General features: G+C 50.7%; 7 protein-coding genes across 7 annotated transcripts; 4 read left to right on the forward strand and 3 right to left on the reverse strand.

The window, feature by feature from the left end:
- Positions 1 to 247: 247 nt before the first annotated feature.
- Positions 248 to 2,416, forward strand: POX_c03945 (uncharacterized protein; the record flags this gene model as incomplete). Its single annotated transcript, XM_050112831.1, has 4 exons — positions 248 to 1,222; positions 1,412 to 1,951; positions 2,075 to 2,224; positions 2,318 to 2,416. 4 exons carry the CDS (start codon positions 248 to 250, stop codon positions 2,414 to 2,416), a joined length of 1,764 nt encoding a protein of 587 aa, XP_049970387.1.
- Positions 2,417 to 2,526: 110 nt separating this feature from the next.
- Positions 2,527 to 3,228, reverse strand: POX_c03946 (uncharacterized protein; the record flags this gene model as incomplete). The annotated part of the gene is made up of 3 exons (XM_050112832.1): positions 2,527 to 2,586; positions 2,675 to 3,021; positions 3,159 to 3,228. 3 exons carry the CDS (start codon positions 3,226 to 3,228, stop codon positions 2,527 to 2,529), a joined length of 477 nt encoding a protein of 158 aa, XP_049970388.1.
- Positions 3,229 to 3,463: 235 nt separating this feature from the next.
- On the reverse strand, positions 3,464 to 3,928 carry POX_c03947 (uncharacterized protein; the record flags this gene model as incomplete). Its single annotated transcript, XM_050112833.1, has 1 exon — positions 3,464 to 3,928. One exon carries the CDS (start codon positions 3,926 to 3,928, stop codon positions 3,464 to 3,466), a length of 465 nt encoding a protein of 154 aa, XP_049970389.1.
- Positions 3,929 to 6,340: 2,412 nt separating this feature from the next.
- POX_c03948 (uncharacterized protein) lies at positions 6,341 to 9,031 on the forward strand (the record flags this gene model as incomplete). The annotated part of the gene is made up of 4 exons (XM_050112834.1): positions 6,341 to 6,389; positions 6,646 to 8,102; positions 8,167 to 8,310; positions 8,381 to 9,031. The coding sequence occupies 4 exons, from the start codon at positions 6,341 to 6,343 to the stop codon at positions 9,029 to 9,031; spliced, it is 2,301 nt and encodes a 766-aa protein (XP_049970390.1).
- Positions 9,032 to 9,392: 361 nt separating this feature from the next.
- POX_c03949 (Ubiquitin carboxyl-terminal hydrolase 2) lies at positions 9,393 to 10,906 on the reverse strand (the record flags this gene model as incomplete). The annotated part of the gene is made up of 5 exons (XM_050112835.1): positions 9,393 to 10,061; positions 10,106 to 10,211; positions 10,360 to 10,454; positions 10,536 to 10,643; positions 10,715 to 10,906. 5 exons carry the CDS (start codon positions 10,904 to 10,906, stop codon positions 9,393 to 9,395), a joined length of 1,170 nt encoding a protein of 389 aa, XP_049970391.1.
- Positions 10,907 to 12,685: 1,779 nt separating this feature from the next.
- Positions 12,686 to 14,233, forward strand: POX_c03950 (Endoglucanase EG-II; the record flags this gene model as incomplete). The annotated part of the gene is made up of 4 exons (XM_050112836.1): positions 12,686 to 12,770; positions 12,888 to 12,983; positions 13,066 to 13,972; positions 14,086 to 14,233. The coding sequence occupies 4 exons, from the start codon at positions 12,686 to 12,688 to the stop codon at positions 14,231 to 14,233; spliced, it is 1,236 nt and encodes a 411-aa protein (XP_049970392.1).
- Positions 14,234 to 18,996: 4,763 nt separating this feature from the next.
- On the forward strand, positions 18,997 to 20,529 carry POX_c03951 (uncharacterized protein; the record flags this gene model as incomplete). The annotated part of the gene is made up of 1 exon (XM_050112837.1): positions 18,997 to 20,529. One exon carries the CDS (start codon positions 18,997 to 18,999, stop codon positions 20,527 to 20,529), a length of 1,533 nt encoding a protein of 510 aa, XP_049970393.1.
- Between the last annotated feature and the right edge of the window lie 629 nt (positions 20,530 to 21,158).

Here is a 21,158-nt window from a genome sequence, read left to right on the forward strand (position 1 = left end):
CGCACGCTCCTCTGGTCCGAAGCCTGCGGCGGAGCGGGGCGGAATCTGACCTAAACCTGGTCAGCCAATCTGCTCCTCGGCGGGCCGCTCTTCTCCACGTCAGCTCCGCACTTACGGCGGAGTACACCATCAGAAAACGGAGAACGCGCAGCATGCGGAATCCAGAAGTATCAATCCACTCCGACGCGTTGACCACGTTCAAAAGGAAGCACATGAATTCTGCAGACAAGTCGTCTGCCTGGCCACCATGTCCAATCCTGGAAGGACCATTCACATCCTGGGGCTCGGCAGCATTGGGTCTCTAATCGCTCACTGCCTACGGAGTCTTCCCAGCCCTCCACCCGTGACCCTTCTCATCCATCGCAAGAGCCTCTACGATGAGCTTGCCAAGAAAGACTGGACCCTTGGCTTACGGGTCGGTGAAGATGGTCCCCTGCAAGAGCGTACAGGCTTTGGTGCGGAATTCCTGCATTCGTCGAATTCCCACGAACCAATTCGAAATCTCATTGTGGCGGTCAAAGCGTCCGCGACGGTCTCTGCTCTGAAGCCGATCCAGCACAGACTGGGCCCCCATTCAAATGTATGCTTGTTTCAGAATGGAATGGGTCAAATTGAAGACTTGAATGCGCATGTTTTCACGGACCGATCGAATCGGCCGACGTATATGTTTGGGATTATGCGACATGGGGTTTATCTGCGATCGCCCACGGAGGCGATCTTATCCGGGCTGAACGGCAGCGCATCAATTGGAGTGGTCAATGAGGTCGGACGTTCTCACCATCTGGAAGGGCAGGGTGAGAGCCAAGACCAGAGACAGGGCGGCGGCCCTCATGATCTACTTGACATTCTTCTACACTCTCCTATTCTGCGCTGTGAACAGCTCGAATGGAAAGAGCTTTATGAGAATCAACTCTTTAAATTGGCCGCCAACTGTGTACTCAATCCGCTCACGGCTATCTTGGATATTCGCAACGGAGCCGTCAAGGAGAATCCGGACCTACAGCCCTTGATTCAGCGCGTGCTGGAGGAAGTATCGTTAGTGTTTCAAAAGCTCGCATTTCTCCGTGACCAACCTGTTGACCAGAGGGATCGGTTCTCGGTCCCGGCATTGGAAAAATTGGTGATGGATACGATTGACAAGACGGCTGGCAATTCGAGCAGTATGCGGGAGGATTTACGAAAAGGTCGGATGACGGAAATTGAATATATCAATGGGTGGATTGTACGACAGGGAAAGGAATTGGGAGTTGATTGTCCGGCTAATGAGAGCTTGATGCAACTTGTGCTTGCAAAGAGTCGGCTAGCCTAGTAACATTGAGAATGGGAGAACGATACGTGGAAACCTTAAGTGGCCCTAACCAAGTAGATTTTGTAGGCGTTTTGATACGCTCGTCTTCATTCCAGTTTATAGATCACCTCGGGGTGTCGCTCCAGTGAGGTTCTGGATGATCAGAATGTTCCAAATCGCCTCCTGAGAACCAAACTCGGCACTGGAACTTGCCAGGTACAAGCGGATGCCCTCTGGTCGCGCGTGGCTGCTGTTGTGGATCAACGTGAGCGACCGGTGGCTGACGATCGAAGGGACTCGAGTCGTACTAAGGCGTGCGGGGGGAACTCCAATCTTAGCGTGGGGGGAGATCCAACTTCCAACGGCGCACTAGCTTGTGAACAAGTCAACCTTTACATCAACCTCATCACCTGTCCTCGATTCAATCCGATCGCCTCTTCGACAGCCCTCTCGCCCGCTCACACATCTCCAAATTATCCGGACTCTCCTCCATCGCTCAAGATGTCGATCCCCAAGACTGCCGTCAAGTCGCCCAATGCGCCTGCACCCCCGCCTTTCCTATCCCAGGCCATTGTGATGGGCGACTACGTCTTCTGCTCCGGTCAAATCGGCAGCCACCCTGAGACCGGGGCGCTAGTTCAAGGCTCAATTCAAGATCGAACGGTGAGCAAATCACTTCCCACACAAATCTACAATTGTACCTCCAACACAAAAAACAAAAAAACAAAAACAAAAACATACAAGAACAAGTAACAACGACAACATACTGACGAGCCCGAATCTCAGAGACAAATCATGTCCAACTTGAGCGCGGTGCTTGAATCCGCAGGGACCAGCCTTGAAAATGTGGTCAAGTGCAACATTTTCCTCACGAGCATGAGTGATTTTGGTGCCGTTAATGAGGTGTATACTTCCTTTTTCAATGCTCCAATGCCGGTATGTTCTCGGTTACACAATCATCTGCTTCTACCAGCTGCTTTCTTTGGGTTTCGCTGATACGATTGTGACTGATGTGCTGTGTGAGTCCAGGCCCGCACTTGCGTCTGTGTCAAGGAATTACCGTTGGGCACGGATGTTGAAATTGAATGTATTGCTGGGGTGCGCAATACGCCTAGCCAAAAGCTTTGATGAAGTGGGAATAGAAGTAGTGTTTTGGACGAGAATACAGAAAGTCAATATATCTATTCCTTATTTACATGAAATGAAAACTGCGCTCTAGTTCCTGTGGCTGATACCATCTACGCTGCCTGGTGAGACGCAATGGTAAGCGGGCCGGCGGCGTTGAAAAGAGAAGGCATCTATATTCAGCGTGGAACCCATGTCAGTCCAGTTTCAAATCAAACAAGATTGCCCTTATATTCTCCACTGGTCATCATCTGCACTCACCTGAGGAGCAGAACCCAACGTAGTATCCAGTCTCATGTACCACACCGAGTCATCGTCAACCTTGGGCAAATCGGTGGGGATCTTCACCGAGATTTTGCTCGTGATGGACGGAATCTCGTCGACGACCTTCACTCGTGCGTCGAAATTGATCGAGTTGGGAACGCGCTGCGGGTTGTTCCACAGCCAGATCGAGTAGTTACTGGCAGGATACTCGGCGAGCGGGTTTCCGCAGTGCGTGGTCGGTTCGCGATTCCAACGCAACTCGATTTCTTGGCCGGGGCTCAAGGTCGCATTCTCGGGGATGCCCTGGTATACGTTGATGCAGGAATAGTCGCGCTTGCCCCAGGCTAAAAGGGGAGTGTCATTTGATGTTAGCTATTTCATTTCCGTAGTGAGAAGCATTTGGACCAGTCTGGCGCAAGGGGGTAGGGGGTAGAAGGGAGAGCTTTTGTGAAAAGCAAAAGGAAAGGCCTCGGCAACGTACGCTGATATTTGTCAAAGGCCGTAGCTCCGGTGGCCAGCAGACCGGCAGTAATGGCACTCGAGAACTTCATTTTGTGGTGGTGGATGGTCGGAATGGATAATTAGCAGTTACAAGGCTTGATGTATATGTGCAGGATGAGAAAGTAGTGTTCGTGATGAAGTGGCTTTGTGATCTATTTGAATCAACCTCGGGGTGCAAATCCACCCTTAATAAATATTGTCGCTGTTAGTTGCCTGATACTACAGTCCCATGGCGCAGATACACGATGGAGACGAGTTGACCAGCCAAGATCTTGACCACGCCACTCACTCTCCGCCTCTCTCCACCCATGACATCTCCGCCGAGGCCCAAACCAAGACAACTGTCTCAGTGATCGCTTGACCCGAGAAAGCCGGTGAAGGAGAGAAGGGGTGGTGGACTCTTGGGCCTGCGGCAGTGCCGACTGTGGAGAGGCGGATCGAAGGATCTGCAGATCGCGGATGACGTTGTGTCTCACACTTGTCTGCCCACTCGAGATGTGCGGATGGATACTGTATGCGCAGAGAGGTGGATTCATGGAGAGATTCAGAGCCCGACTTCAAGCTCCACTTGGATCTTGATTGGTCAGTCATGTGTTTGCCTCGTGCGCATTCAGTAATATTGTTGCAAGCTATACCGACAATTGGAACAGGAGCTGCAGATTTGGTTGTAGAGGAAATCCACAACAATCCGGACTCCGCGATGTAACCCAAGACGTCAAGAGGTGCCGTGCCTTTCTTTTTTATTTTCATGAGCACTTTTCGATAGGTATATATTGCATTGTTGGGTGAGAGTTCGTGTTTGAATTGAAAACCATAGTATCTGAGGAGGTCGGGCAGGGCTTGTGCTGGGGATTTGGACTCTCAGTGCGCTGTACCGATGTAAATACGGGGTTACTGCCTTCAAATCCACGTACAGATTCTAGGTATGTTAGCATGACAGATCAAAGCCAAAATGAAGTATGAATTTCAATATGGCCCGAGTAGGTACCACCATCTGAATCCATTGCTCTGCTCTTGCTTGCCCCCGGAACAGGCACAAGTGTCAGTAACGGCATGTTTGAAGCTACATTTTGATCTCAAGCTGGAAGGCTTGAGTGAAATTACTAGGTTGCTGGACTCGAGTTGCCTGATAGGAAGGTGGACCCTCCATCACAGGTTCGCTCGTCTACCTGCAGCTATCTAGAAGCGGGCCATATGGATCACACGACGGGACGAGCTTGTGCCCAAAATAAATCAATACTCTACGTATGTGATGCTGTCCTGCTACGTCTTTGTTCCCAAAATTTGGTCCATAACCAGGAGTACAGTATATACGAGACAAAGATGGGTCATGCCGAGACACCTATTTTTGGAATATGCTTCTTGTGCCTCATCTTTCTGATTGAAATGGGTCTCTTGATCTGCACTCTACCCCGTTCTGGAAATAAACCATGTCAACTTGCCAGACGAGTATCCGATGGCATCTCACACATGGAACGTTGGAATAGTCTGACTTGATGAGAGGACTGCCAGGTATTGATTTTCATCTCCTCACCTATCAGGAGAGAGTTGGAAGCTGCCTATATGACGAGCAATTCGGAACATGGACTTGCAGCTGATCATTTTCCTACTTGGCTGATGCTCAGGAGGGAGCTCCACCGAGCTGCACACCTTCCTGCGAAATCCCACGACTGGAATAGCTCAACCAGTCACTGGATGCATGGAAAGAACATGAGGAATAGAGCAATGGGATAAGATTGCGTTTGAAACCTCTCGTACCCGTCTACTCAAGGGAATAATTGTCCTTGTCCGTCAGGCAGGCAGTGTAGTACGTATGCCACCAGAGCAGTACCCCCCCACCTTCGGCGTGTGGATGAGCGGGATGCTTACAATTGCTCGAATTCAATGGGACATCGAATACTTCCATCCCAGTCAATTTACCGTATGGAGAGAATGGTGGAATCCTTTTGTGAAACCACATTCGGCAAGCGTCTCTGCAAGGGCTGGACTGTCCGGGTTTACCCCTCATTACATCTACCCCAGCCGACCCCGTGTTTCCTAACATTCCGGTCTCTTCACTCATCCCCGCCACGCACCACTCAAGATGAGGTACAGACAGAATCATCTCAAAGCCATGGCCCTGTCCAGGCACCAAAGATGGTATCCCTCAAGGAGAAAAATCGTTCTTTATGGCCCCGAGTTTGGTCAGTGACTCGAGACTGCCCCTACGATGTGGGTCCACGTGATCTATCTCGCACGCGACCAGAACCCAGAACCGCCTCGGTCCAGTCCGCTGGCGCCAGTCCTGAGTTGAACAGACCGTTGAAAAAGGCGGGCCCCTCAATGCGAAATTCCAAAGGTCGGCGCACACGTTTCATGCAGAGCACAGTGGGAGAATCTTATCGACTCCATCGTGAGAAAGTTCCACACCGTCTGCTCGTAACTCAGAAGCTTATCCGAACCGAACAACCGGGAGATGGACTGGACTCGTTTCATGTGGGAGACCGACCATCACGGAGACACGACTGCAATGAATACACAAAAGAGAGATTTGAGGCAATCTCTCGTGCTTTGGGGGGTTTGATCGTACTGCACGTTGCCTTTGGGTCTTAAACCAAGCCTTCTTTGCGCTTTGATTAGGACCGCCGGTGGCCAGTCATGACCTCGGACGGTTTGGGTGCCAGATCCGCTAGGCCCACAATTGGTCACCTGAGCCGGTCCCGATACGTGCGCTCTTCCGCCACTTGCCCGTGATGAGGATACGCTCGTTGCTAGCGCTCTCTCTGTACAGGCTGTGCGCATGCTCCTGAGTCCTTCCCACCACGATTGAAGGACCAATTCTTCTGACTTTTGCGGTGACTTTGCTATCGTCTACTGGCTTTGCCACTTCTGAACGCTGGCCCTTATCTTCAGCTTTCTACCGGGTCGGGCTTAGTGAGGCTGCGTGCAACGTTACCATTCGCTTGCCCATCCGCCGCGCTTATTCTGGGGCGCCCAAAATCCACCCCGCTTCCGCGACTCTTTAAATTCGATTGAATTCCTCGCAATCTTCTGTCTGGCGGTCACTCCTGAGCGACTTCAACTTCGCACGGGCTTTGACGAATTCGTATTGGCACTCAAACGACGTTTGTCGCTTTTTGGCCACTTTGTGTTCTGCCTGCGCACTCTCGAAGCAAAAAGCACATGCCGTCCTTCGCTGAGGACCCGAGTGGTCCTGGCCCCGAAAGAGCGGGTAAGCTTAACCATTGATACCCCTGAGCGCAAAACCTCACTTTTGGGGCCTTGCATACAACATTGACGCCTGTCATGCACAACCCGTGATCTGCACCATTATCTCCTGTCGTTCTTGCTTATGTGGCTCTACCTCGTCACTTGTATCAAGCCAGAGAAGCACACCACTTCCCCCGCCTGGTTGATGTCCCATATGCGCCTTTTCGTGATACCCAGTATTCTACTATGATTCGTCCTCTGACTCATATACTCTGTAGAAATTGAACCCATCTCGGGCACGGGCTTGAACATTCCCTCCGTCCGCAAAGTCTTGCAAGGAGGCCAGGCAAGTCCAGTCACTCCATCCGATGGACCATGCGTGAAACAGTATCGCGCACCAGTGGCCAAAGTGACCGCGAGGCCCCCGATTCAACCCCTGCAATCTGTGCCATCTGGATTGAGCAGCCAGTCAAGTGTCAAACATGAAAGCCAAACGACGAAGCCAGCCGAGCAATCCTCGAAAGAAGAGGAAGAATCCTTGAGTTTGTTCCATCAAGTTTCAGAATGGTTGGAGCATGAAAAGATGAGACGCAAAAATCGTAAAGCTCGGCGAGCCGAAGCAGCTGCGGGAGCCGGTGCTGCAGGGGCAGACGCTGCTCGTGACTCGGAGGAGACTTCCGTGGAAGAATCGCCACGTTTGTCAGAAAATACTTTTTCTTTGGACAAATTAGAAAAGATTCTCCTTCAGTATTCGGGTACACACAAGGGGGACAGTCTGTCCTCCCTGGTGCCGGTCAAGCGAGCAACTCGACGGCGCCCTAAGGGATTGCGACGTGGTTCTGCCTCAGAATCCGAATTCACCGACGTTGAAGCCCTGGTGCCCAGTGTAGAGGCCATCCTTGATAATTCCAAGACTCTTGCTTACACTGGAGGCGCTGGTGAGGAGGACAGCATGGACGGCAGCTCCAGCACGCGACGTCTCAAAGAACAAGAAGCCTGGCTGACTTTCAAAACTGAAATCGTGCGCATCGCGCATACCATGCAGCTTCGTGGTTGGCGAAGAGTATCCATGGAGGCGGCCGCGGACATCAAAGTCATTCGATTGAGCGGTGCCCTGACCAATGCAGTTTATGTCGTGGAGCCACCCAAGCAGCTGCCTGCGCTGACAAAAGCCAGTACCGGGTCATCCGCCTCTATCCCGAGAAAGCCACCACCCAAGCTGTTGCTCCGGATTTACGGTCCTCAAGTGGACCATTTGATTGATCGCGAGAAGGAATTGCAAATATTGCGCCGCCTGGGACGCAAGAATATCGGGCCTCGTGTGCTGGGAACATTCCTGAACGGCCGCTTCGAGGAATACTTTGAGGCTCGGCCGCTAACACCGCGCGAGCTTCGACTCCCCGAGACTGCCAAGCAGATTGCAAAACGAATGCGAGAGCTACATGATGGTATTGAGCTACTGGAAGAAGAGCGGGAAGGAGGACCGGTGATCTTCAAGAATTGGGACAAGTGGGTGGATCGCTGTGAACAGGTCACAACATGGCTGGACAAGGAGCTTGAATCTCCCCTGAACGAGAGCAAGGCGGCAGCTGAACCCTGGCGCCGGCGTGGATATGTGTGCGGGGTGCCCTGGGCACAATTCCGAAAGGCGGTTGAGAGCTACCGTGTCTGGCTTATTGCCAGTTGTGGTGGTATCAATGAAATCAAACGGCAACTGGTGTTTGCCCATAACGACGTACGGAAATTCCGACTCTTAACTAATGATTGGGCATTGCAAGATACTGACATTGCGCAAACAGACTCAATATGGAAATCTTCTTCGCATGGAGCCTGCCACGCAGTCACCTCTACTTCTGCCTGCCAACGAGCATAAACAGCTTGTGGTCATTGATTTCGAGTACTCTTCCGCCAACACCCCGGGCCTGGAGTTTGCCAACCACTTCGTACGTGTGGTCACTTTTTATTGTCCGCAGTCACTTGGCACAGCGACTAATCTTGCTCCTTTACTTCCAGTCTGAATGGTGCTACAATTATCATGACGAGGAAATACCTTGGGCCTGCAACAACCGCCTCTACCCTACCCCCGACGAGCCGCGTCGCTTTGTGGCGACTTATCTCACTCATCGTCCGGCCATTCCGGGTGGTCCCACTTCCCCCCTGGCTTCTCCATCCGGCACGCCCGCAATGCGTGGAGGTCGGCCAACGGCCACTATTGACCCGCTGAATCTCGACGAATGCGCCGAGAGTGGTGCTGGGGGGCAGCAACTTGAGGCAGTGGAAGAGGACGACCTCGACTCCAAGGTCCGATATCTCATGCAGCAAACTCGCCTGTGGCGCGTCATGAACTCGGCACAATGGGTGGCATGGGGGATTGTGCAAGCCAAAGTCCCGGGAATGGACGAGGGCATTGCCGAGATGCTCGCGGCCCAGCAGGATGGCGCCGCAGAAGGCGTGAAGACTGACCCTGCGACCAATGGCGACTTCAAAGCTCCACCTGTGGATCCGGAAATCGACGAGGAGGAAGAGACCTTTGATTATCTGGCCTATGCTCAGGATCGGGCCATGTTCTTCTGGTCCGACCTGCTCGCTTTGGGCCTTGTCAAGCCGGATGAGCTGCCGTCGCCTATGGTGGAGCACATTCGGGGCCGCATTGTTGATTACTGATGGCAGCTGCTGGACACATGCATTTATTTCTCTCTCCTATCAAGAGCTCGAGTTTCACGAGCTCACTTAATCCTGGGGGAAAAAAAACTGGAACAGACACACAGTTTGATGACCTGAGAGTGTGAATCTGTCGACCACGGATAAAGTGCATAGTTAGCGGTGAACATTGTCATTAGGTACCGTCTCCTGGAATTTGAATTGCCTGCACATGAATCATTACACAGGGGTATCTCAAAAAAGTAAGACGAGGTCTGACGACGGTAAAGTAATATCCCCCCGTCGGCCGGGGTTCTTGGTTTTCCAGTCACAGGCATCCGCACCCACGAGTGTTTGGCTGGACGGCATGGAAGAGCCCCATTTATCAACGTCGCATGTTCAATCTTTTCTGGGTCGCGGTCTTTGCATTATTCACCCACTCGTCAAAGGCCTTCCCGCTTCCATCCTGAGTCTCCTTCATACGAGCAACCCCCTTCATCATCTCCCCAATGAATCCGACAAAGTTCCATCTCCGCAAGGTATTCTCCCACGCCCATGCAGCTCTCTTCCGCTCCTCACGCTCCAGCGTTTCCACATCGCCAATCTCCCGCGCTCTCGGCCGCGGATCCTGCACCACCGCCATCAAATTAAAGTGCGTCTCCTCCGGCGGATACCGTGCAATCCGTCGCTGTAGCACCTCGATCACTTTCTCCGGAAACGAGGACGGATCACATGCCCCGTGGCTAATCGGATACGGCTGCAGACCATCCAGCTCGTACAAGGTTCCATTCACCGGGGTATACGCGATAAAGTGGTACACATCTGCGGCATTCTCCTCATCCTGCGGGCGAGCCGTCTCATCGGCAAAGGGGCTGGCCCGGGCAAAGCTATTGTGCGCCGTGCGGATAGCCTCTGAGTTGGAGAGGGCTTCACCGCGGAGTTCGGGAGGAAAGCCCGTGGTGAAATCTTTGAAGGAGCGGAGTTCGGCGCCGATAGAGATGGGAGGCAGAGGAGGCGAGGGACTGTCGTGGTTGAGGATGACGGAGAGGATGGCCTGGGTACCACAGGCGTTTTGGATGGTTTGCGCGGCGAAAAAACCTTCTCGGAGGCGGTTTGGTCGTAGGTCCCGTCGAGGGGAGCTTCGGCACGAGCACCGGCTGCTTCGCGAGTCCATTTGAAGAGGAAAATCACACCGTAGACGGATCTGGAATTGAGGGAGAGGAGAGGTTATTTTTGTTTAGCTTTTGAAATATCGTTTGCATTTGCATGAGACGTGTGAAGAGCTCGTTGATGATCTGGAGAAGAGGGAGGCAAGTGATTGTCGCAGCGAGCTCCTCTGCAGGGGAACGCACCCAAGTGATCGTATCGTATCGGCATCCAGCGATATAAGCTCCTCAAACTGCACATTTTTCACCCCGAGATTCTCAATGAGAGAAGTGAAGAGACCCTGGCAGTGTTGACTTGTCAGCTCTCATTCAAGTAGCCCTGATATTCGAGATCTTGCGTCGTGCGACACGGGAACTCTCACCTCATCGGACTCGATTGTGCTCCAGCCACCAGTGTCCGCCATAGTAGAGCAGAGATTTTCAATGTAATTGCGGGGCACTTTGGTAATCAGAGGAGGGGGATATTGACCCTGAATTCAGACTGTGTTAATTACTTCACCCCCAAGGGTTTCTGTCCGTCTCTGGCCAGCTCGGCGCGCACTGATGGCTCCGGTCGGACTTTCCGCCTTGCGATTATGTCATAGATCACGTGTACTTGAGCTTCCTCGCTGAAGTGGATCGAAACCTCCAATCGTTTGGGGTGCTGGTAGCATGGGCCGGACTTGAGCTTCTTATTCAACCCATGTTGATGGTCATCAAGTGCAGGTGCTCCGTGGAGATCTGGCCGCTGCATTGGATACTTGATGTTTCCCGGGAGTACTTTTATATCTCTCGCATACTTATTGATTGCATTTGAAAGATCTTGCCGACCAATCTGTTTGGGGGGGGGGGGGGAAGACGCTGAGAATGATTATACATAGGCGTGGCCTGCTTCCAAATTCCGCTATTTTGTCGGGCGTGGGGGATGGTGATTAAATCCATAATTTCTATACCGTAAGCATAGGCTGAGCGCTGCTTGAATTCACTGGCTCGCTATGGTGTTTGTCTACTATGACAGGTATAGAGCAGATGACGAGAGGTAAGAGTAGATTGTGCGACAAGTAAGCATATGAGATCGGCGCGTGATTGAGGAGAAAGACATACTTCTCATGACCTGGGGCTAGAGAAGAGATGGACATTTGACAACTGGATACATGGGACTGCGCTTGCCGAAGAGTATCTCATAGTCCATTTGATCAGCCTACATTGCGGGTGGAGAGAGAGAGAGAGAGGGAGAGAGAGGACGCGTCTGAAAGAAGGACCACCTTCTCGAAGAACGATCGGCAAATAAAAGCATCCGTGATTAAAGACGGGTTGAAGCTTGTCGATACTCGTTGTCTTCCCCCCCGCAATCGACTCCGGCTTTCGACTCACTGGGTTGCATGCGGACCTTTCCGTCTGACCTCGTCCGAAAGGGGTCAAAGCAGAATGCCCAGAATCCGCAAAGAAGCAAAATAGCACGTTCCACCCGCGACCCGCAGCCACCGCTGTTTGCCCCAGTCGTCCACGTTGAGAGTGTCAAATGAACGGGAAAATTGGGAGAACTGCGGTTTTTGGATCAGATTGGTTTGCGGTTTGCGAAATACTACTAGGCAATAATGACCAACTCGTGTCCTCAAGGGCGAGGGCATGAGGAACCACCAACTCTTCAAATTTCAAAGACCTAGACTCTCCTGTCCCTCTCCCAGATTCAAGCTTTCCACAATGGACCGAGTCGTCAGTCTTCTCGCTCTCGATTCGCTCGACTACGGTCTCAGATAGATCCAACAACCAATTTTCCCGCCGACTTTGGACCGGCACTGGTCATCTCACGTGAAACGGTCCTCCGCAACAGGATCACACGATGAAACCACTTTTACATTTTAACCGGCCGGAGCACGCCCGCATCAACCCCCACAATCCCAGAGAGATGCCCACCCTAGACCCTGCAGATATTGGCAGCCTAAAACGGACATTTGTCCGTGCCACCCTCGGCTCTGCTTCTTCTGTTCATTCCTTTGGTCCTGTGGGGAAATAAACTTCGTCAGGGGGCACCCGAAAGCTACCACGGCAAGCAATAGTCGGGGTCTCTCCCGTGGCCCGGACGGGCAGTCGGGGCGAAAACAGTCTTCACATCGTCCCGAAACGGAGGGGAATGGCCGCTTGCTGGTGCTGGCTGCATTGGATTCACGTACACCTCCTCCAATCTCGCTTCCTGGAATCACAGACTTAAAATCCTGCTTGAACCTCTCGGGCCTCCCGGAGGAAGAGGAGGAGGAGGAGAGGGGGAAAGGCGTCGACTTTTTTTCCGCACCATTTTAGCGTCCCTGGATTATTCCATGCATTGGGTGCACAGAGCCTGAGAGCAATCTGTTCCGTGTCCCAAGGAGATAAATCAGGCTAAAGCATGCAGCGTAAGCCGATTGCCAGCCTGCAAATCCCCACGGACGGTCACCACGGGAATTAAGTGCCGATTGAAAGATATAAGACTGAGTCGAATGTCCAGGTCCTCGTTCGCCGTCCACATTCGAAGTTTCAGATCCACATCAACGCAATGAGATCCTCACATAAGCGTAATTTGGCTGCGCTGCTTTCCATCAGCGGAGCCGCGGTGGCACAGCAGACGGCATGGGGTCAATGTGAGTAAATCTTTGCTCGAAATCCCTTCTTATACTACTGGGTCTTGAATCCAGAAATAGCCAGAAAACAAGACCAACTACCAGAGAAAAATTGAAGCTAAATTTCACCTGCAATAGGCGGAGGACAAGGATGGTCCGGTGCGACATCATGTGTGTCAGGCTACACTTGCTCCTACACAAATGACTGGTACTCCCAGTGCGTTCCTGGATCATGTCAGTATTCAAGCAGTCCCTGATCCTCCTCGCCCGGATCTTTCACTCCGGACAACGGTGAACTGATACCCATGATGAACAGCCGGCGGCGGAGGTAGCAACCCTACAACGACCACCACGATGATCCGGACGACCACGACGGCTTCCTCCTCGGGCCCCACCGGCGGCGCTGGTGGTGGTAAGGTTCGATTTGCCGGTGTCAACATCGCCGGCTTTGATTTCGGAGTGGTGATCAGCGGCACTCAAGACATGACTCAAATTGTGGACGAGTCCGTCGATGGTGTCAATCAGATGCGACACTTTGTCAACGATGACGGCTTCAACATCTTCCGCCTCCCGTCAGGCTGGCAGTTCCTGGTGAACAACAACCTCGGTGGCTCACTGGACTCGAACAATTTCGCCAAGTACGACAAGCTGGTTCAAGGATGTCTGTCCCTGGGAGCATACTGTATCGTCGATGTCCACAATTACGCTCGCTGGAACGGCGGCGTCATCGGACAAGGCGGTCCCACCGACGACCAGTTCACCAGTCTCTGGACTCAACTGGCCACTCACTACAAGAGTGAAAGCAAGATCATCTTTGGTGTGATGAACGAGCCACACGACCTGGACATCAACCGATGGGCCACCACCGTGCAAAAGGCCGTGACGGCGATCCGCAAGGCCGGCGCCACTTCCCAAATGATCCTTCTTCCAGGTACCGACTTCACCAGTGCGGCCAACTTTGTCGAGAATGGCTCCGGTGCCGCGCTCTCGGCCGTCACCAACCTGGACGGATCCACCACCAACCTGATCTTCGACGTGCACAAGTATCTCGACTCCGATAACAGCGGCACCCACGCCGAGTGCGTGACCAACAACGCCGACGCTTTCAACAGCCTGGCCCAATGGCTCCGCACCAACAAGCGTCAAGCCATGCTCACCGAGACCGGTGGTGGTAACGTCCAGAGCTGCGGAACATACATGTGCCAGCAACTGGATGTGCTCAAGTAAGTTTGATCTCATCCCCCATACTAAAATGGGTTATGTTTTCTTTCCCCCCCCCTTTTTCTTTTCTCTCACTGTCTCTTTTGAGAGTCTTTGAAAACTGACCTTTTAATAGCCAAAACTCTGATGTTTACCTTGGATGGACCTCGTGGAGCGCTGGAGGTTTCCAGGTTTCCTGGAACTATGTGCTGGGTGAGGTCCCAACCAACAACGTTGATACCTACCTGGTCAAGCAATGCTTTGTTCCCAAGTGGAAGAACTAAGTATACGTATATTGCGTGTGATGCTAAATTCTCATTTACCTTTTTTTTCTCCTCGCACACATTACCATTTGCGTGAATATGTACATGATCATGCCTATTACTGGAAAAGAAAAATATTCAATCATATGATGTCATGTGTCTTTAGACTAAGTTTATATCAGACTCGGTTAAAAATATTAACTTGCATCGTTTTTTCACATTTTGATCAGCAGATAGAGATGCGAAGAACGTAGCAGCAAGGTAGATTTGCTATTCAAATCGACCTCAGTGGCCGACAAGTCAGCGGCCCTAGGCTAGACTCCGCCGTCCGGGGTCCATGAAAAGAGAAAAGCCGATTCTTCCATTCCCTCTACCAAAACGCTCATAGGTTCAGAAGATATTTAACCTATAATAAGAATCTATCAAGAATGGAAACATGCTCTATCAACGCTCTTGGGCACACTGCTGTCTCAAACTATCCGTTACAAACAGAAGTGAAGAAAGCATCGGTATGAGCAAGATTGAGTAGTCCGGTAATTTTTCAATTTTTGGGGAGAAAACCGTTGATCTTTATGAAATTACACATCTATGACGTGCGAGCACGCAGATTCAATGGTAAGGATGTGCTTCTAGAATATTTATTATTTGTAGCAGATAACCTGGATCGGACTGTACAATACTGCAAAGGAGATTACAGACTTTCATAAGAGCATCAGCCATTCGGACAAGCTTACTTATACTCGTGCTGACACACGGCTGATCTGTTGGGATCAATCATGCACCATAGAGGGCCCAGGGAAGTCTCGTCGTCCAGTGATGTATACTCGGTATGTGACTAGAGGATTTGCTTGCTGCTACAGAGTCTGCCTGCTATTGTCTTTCACCACCATTATCCTCATCGCGCTCTCCCTCTCTCTTTTTTTCATAGAAATACAAAATCTGTTATCATTTGTCTTTTCAATCTTACCTCTGGCCATAGAACTCCAAGTCTTCCATCCATTCATACGCTCGTCACATCTCACTTTCCCCCTTGGATCAGAGAACCTCCGTGCAGTTGAGTTGGAACCTGTCATCTCGTGCTGTTTGACACAAGTATTTCTTGACAGCTCATTTACGATAACCAAAAAGCAGATATGCAACATGCCAATTCAACGGACTCTTTCAGGCAACTGAGTGGCGTTAAATCGATATTCAACCTACTCATGATTTGTCAAGAGATCGGCGAGTTTTGAAGCTTCGGCCGCAAGGCCCAAAAGAGTAAATCCGGGGCCTATCACAAATATGGCCAAATAAGCCGATGCCTTTGTTTTTTTTTAGAGAATAATCGAGTCCAATCAAAGCTGCGGTGGCTTCAATCTCCAGTAAAGCTTGGCACGGAATTGGTAGCGGGACTGAGTCAGTTGGACATGCAGCCCGTCAAGGTAAAAAAGACCACTGGAACATGTAGTCAGCCCGTAGCACGTGGGCTTTGGTCTGCAAAGACTCAATTGGGATAGTTTTATCTGCAGGGATGTGCCTTGGTCTGTATTTGGTAAAGGTTTGTGCGGCCTCTCGTGCACACGGAAGGGGTAGGGTGGGGGAAACGGTGACGATGCTGATATGGATTTCAACGCCGTTTTGGATTCTTTGGATCAAGTCTTATCTATATTTGTGGGGGAAATTTGTTACCGTTCCGTGTAATCTAAATAGCTTGGATTATCTTCAAGAACCAACCCTGGTAGATTCAACTCAGAGCGATTCATCAGATGATATTATCGACCCACTATCAGATTACAGGGCTATGGGAAATACGTGACGAGTGATAGCTCAGTTTAGTTACTCCCATTTGGATATACATATTTTCAAGAGAACTCATGTCAAGTACGGCCGTCGATTGGATTCTTTCCACAGGTTGGGTGCTACCCCAGACGAAGACGCATATCTGGCCTGTTTCAGATATGTCCCAGTGATGCGTGACACTCTTCAGCTGTACAATATAACGGCCAAAGAAATATGATGAATGCGTATCTCATTCGCCACTTATCAGATGCTGAATGACAAAGTCACCAAAAATCCAACAATTTCACCGAAACCCCTGGTTTGACATAAACCTGAAACTTGCTATCGCTCTTGTGACCATTGTCTCGACCTTAAATTAAACATAAACTACAAGATAGCAGAATGCAATAAGAAAATCACAGAAAAGGACAACTCCCCTCCATTTCCGGACACTGGGGTCCCGTCACGTCTGCCCAATATCCACATTCGGCAAGTGCTTTCAGGTATGCAGCCCCTGCAGATACGGTAGAGCCTTCATCGGTGAATGGGACATATGTACCACGGTACAAGTCGTTGATAGGTAATTTTAGCTATGCAAAACACTACTCTAGCGGATGCAACTGGAATCCTTGCAATGAGGCGGCGTTTCCACAAACTCAATACATATTGATACTACTAGGCCCGGTACTGCGTGCTCACGGGTACGACTTCCAGGATGAGCAGCAGCCAAATCTCGAGGTCAATTCTACTCCCTCATCATTCTGAAGAGGAATTCATAGAATATGGAATCAAAACTGCCTAGATAGTGCCGTTGAAGTGGTATTCTGCGGTGTATTTCACAAATGAGGAATTGGTGAGGGCAGGGTTTCATGGTCGACAGGTATTTTTCGTTCAAGTGACATTGTTGTAAGTTTGATCTTATTGATGAAACGTTGAGAGTTACTTAGATAGTCGTATACACACTCTCAAAAATACTATATATGACTTGAAGATGAGTTAAAAGTCAAATTATTCATCGTGGATGAATAATTACAAAGTATCGCCCTATAGTGCCAGAAATTTGAGCCAGACAATCAAGTGGATTAGATATAATCAATTGTGATACGACAGCCCGGGTTACTTAATTTCGGATGAAATATCTCATCAACGCGTTGTCTCGTCTACGTATATAAGTTAAAACCCGGAGAGATGCTAATGAGCTAGGATATTCTCCAACCGATATTCATCGAAAACACGAGAAATTGGAAGTCATGCTCCTCACTGTGACATTCTTGAGACCAAATTATTGAATACTTGCATTATCTCTAAGATTCACTCCCAAAATGACCGCTACAAGTACACCTCAACCCACAAGAACGATGGTTTTATCCAAAGCAAAGATCAGATGTATGAATTGGACTTTCTATCTGGACAGTCTTTTTTGACAACCCAATTGACTTTCGAACAATACAATTTTGTGGAATTGTAAGAGGTTGGACCTGATCGTACATTCATTTTGAACAGACTCATTGTGTCGACTTGTGAAGCAGCCGATGTTATCTGTGGACAGAAAATCCCGACGAGCTTATGCATCAATTCAAGATTACTATGTAAGATTATAAAATGGGTTTTTATTTGCCCAACAGCGACGCCGGGATAGAAATGCCAGAAACGAGCGCTCATGGGCTGTGGGATGATCATGCACATGATAAGTACATGAGTCTACTGTCAAGGGAGAAGACATCATCGATGTCCCTCAAACTTGGGTGGGTCTAGATTGCGAGGACATTCGAGAATAGTTGGCAGTAGTCGAGAAACAGTCTAGCCAGCAACGTAGAAGCGAGGGGGAAAAGGGCTATCTGCAATGAGTTTGCTAGTGTGGTATATCTTCTGTTCTATTTTTTTTTCTTTTTTATCCAAACAGCAACCTCCAGTCGCCCGCAGATATTCTGGTTCTACGGGACAAAGTCAAGCTGTGTGTCTAAATGGAGTAAGAAATGGCTTGGCTGAAGTTCGTGCCGCGCACTGCAGTGCATAACCTGCCGGAAGAATCCGACAGCGAATAAATTTGACAGCAGGGAGAATGGCCACTTGTGCATGGGTCGAGACAAAGCAGACAGACCCAGGTCTCTTCCAACAGTACGGGTGGATGGGACCGGCGCTAATGCAGTCAGCGAGAGAGAAAGAGAGAGAGGGGGGGGGGTCTGACGTGAACTAGATCTGCACCCCGGTCCCGAACAAACTTTTCGGATGAGCTGTCAGCCTATTTCTAAACTGCGATCGGTGAGCAATGGCTGACTTGCCTGACTACGAGTGGTTTATCGATGATTTATCCTTTTATTTACTGTTCTTGCGAGGAGGAGTACACACGGCTGGCTGGCTGGCTGAAAAGCCAGCCCGCTGCCAGAGGTCTGGCCGTCAAGGTGACCAATGTGGTTAGTTATGTTCTTTGCTGGCCGCCCTCCCCTGGCTCATCCTGAGAAGAAGTGACCAATGAAATGCGATTTTTTAAGATAGTTCAGCTGCAGGCTAACTAGATCTCTGAGCTGCATTGTCTATCTGGTTCATTTCTCACCTACGCTTTCTCAATGAGAGTATTTCGGAAGTTTGCACGAGTCTGTCAAGACAACCGGACGGGAGAACGGGCAGGCCAACCGGGATGCCCGATTGGTCTAAGCAGCCCCACCCTCTTTTAGCTTGGAACTCTAACCTTTTCCAAAGTCTCGCAAAGGGAATGGGCCAATCAACAGTTGTTGTTGATCTATAGACCTCTGTTGACGGCGCGCCTCCTACGAGGAACGCCTACGACGAACGAATCTCATGCAGATTTTCCGACCTGCACCAAAGCACAGGGCAGCTACACAAGTCTCAGCATTCAGATGCACCTTGAATGCGGGGCCCTTGATAGTCACCTCCTTGAATGGGTGAGCTACAGCTGGACGAGAAAGAGGGAGGTATAGAGTGGCATATAAAGCACAGTGTACTTGACCGCCAATGACTCGCTTTGAAACGAGATCTTCATCTTTCGCAGACGCTCACATCTTCCCATGCACTTGTTCCATCTTCTCCTAGGAGCTATTGCTGTGACGGGTGTGGTCGCTTCCACGACCTCGCACCCGCACCCGCATCCTCAAGTTCCCATCTGTCATCAATGCGAGGAGAAGAAAGATCCCACTCCTGCTATTCCACGATGTGGAACAGAGAGATCTCGACCCAAGCTGTTCAAGGGTCAGTGTACGACGACGTATCGTTGTGCCGGTCACTGTGGTCTGGTGAAGATCCCTCAAGCCAATATCAATAGCCTCAACTGCGACTACGCCGAGGTGACCGTGGGACCGGACGGATCTATCATTGATGAATGCTGTGATCCGCCCGAGTGTCCCAATCAGTGTCCCACCAATCCATGCTCAGACAAGTCTTGTTCCAACGATCCGAATGGCTGTCCCTCAATCGATGGCTCGATCCACCAATTCGGAGGCAGAGATTATATCTACCACTGCAACAAAGGTTTTTGCTCGACCAGCACCTGCGCAACCAGCAGCACGGAAACTCTGAAAGAATGTGCAGAGAAATGTTCCCGAGACCCCTCGTGTAAGATGATCTCCTATCATGACAAGACATGCACCCTTGCCACGAGTGTAGGAAGTGTCATTGAGCTTCCCGGCTCAGTGGTGCTTGAGCCCGTTGGCCCGTCGCCCAAGACACACCATGATGGAGACTGTGCTCATCTGCACGGTACCACCAAGATCATCCACGGACTGGAGTTCAAGATTCATTGCGACACCCGTCTTGGGGAGGCCAATGTATGCAAGTCTCACACGGCGGCATCATTGGAAGACTGTGCGGCCCAGTGCGCGAGCGATTCTCAATGCCACGGCGCTACTTTCTCCGAGGGCCATTGCTGTCTGGCGGACAAAAAGGTGCACCCATCCAAGCAGCCCGGCTCCATTGGGCTGGAGCCTCTTCCGGGCTATGGATGCCCGTACGTAGACTGGGCCGTCAAAGAGATCGGCGGCGTGCGCTACGAGTTCCACTGCAACGCGTGGCTGGAATCGGGCGGTACATGGACGCAAGTTCATGCAGCCAACGAGGTGGAGTGTGCATTGCAATGCAGTAAGAATAAGAAATGTACCGGGGTCTCTCTTCGAGGCCAACAGTGCTATCTCGCTACTGCTGCACCCCACCTGCAGCCCCGGGGGAACTGGGTCGCCATGGTTCCTCTCACTGGCCACCAGCCTGGTGTGATTGATCCCCCTCCGGGTCCTCCTCCTCCTCCTCCTCCTCCTCCCAAAAAGACCGATGAGCTCCACGTCCCCGAGTGTAAAGCGGCCCACGGACAGGTGGTGCAGTACAAGGGACACAGCTACTCGATTGATTGCTATCGGTGGGTCGGTGGAGATGGGTTCACCACCGCTACGAAACATAGTCTGGCCGACTGCATCAAGATGTGCGCAGATCATGCCAATTGTGTGGCAATGCATTATCTTCCTAGCCAGCAATTCTGTGCGATTCATGACAATATCCCGAGGGTGGGCACTCAGGGAGACTTTGGGGTGGCGTATGTGCGCAGAGTCAGTTGAACGAAGGAAAAGAAGCGGAATGGTGATGATGATGGTTCAGGTAGCTAAATTAGTCACGTAATAAAGCTACAGTATAGTAGAGTGAATTGAGCATTGGAAAAAAGTGCGTATTACTGTCTTTGGTGAATCAATGAATCATAAAGCCGTCATCAATTCCGGCTGCTTTTCCCCCGCTTTCTCAATTCCATAATTGGAAATTTCAACTGCAAATGCAAAGTTTCAACGGCAGCAACGGCCTGCAGGTATTTGCAGTTTCGCCATTGGTCGTTTCTTCAAGAATCAAGTCACGCTCGGTGGTCGGCGAACTTGCAGGGGGCTTTTCTAAGTAGACGACAGTAGCACCATTCATGCAGACTGAAGCTCGTGCAGGAAAATGGTTCACCGACGAGGCTATTTTGTATTTTCTTCTTTTTGCAAAAGCGGCACAATCGTGCAGCACACGCCTCGCGTAGACTCTCAACTTGCCCAATGCAGATCTTCGTCGGTAGGAGTCAATTCAGCGGGACCGCCGCTCAGCCAGCCACTTCAATCGCAACATGCTCGTTGGGCTTCACACTGCAGTGGCGATGCGGTTTCGACAGACCTTTCTCCATGATAGTGTTGCTGACAGGAACATACTCATGCCTCTT

This window comes from Penicillium oxalicum, chromosome III (genome assembly GCF_001723175.1).
Source record: "Penicillium oxalicum strain HP7-1 chromosome III, whole genome shotgun sequence".
In the NCBI taxonomy this organism is placed as follows: Eukaryota; Fungi; Ascomycota; class Eurotiomycetes; order Eurotiales; family Aspergillaceae; genus Penicillium; species Penicillium oxalicum.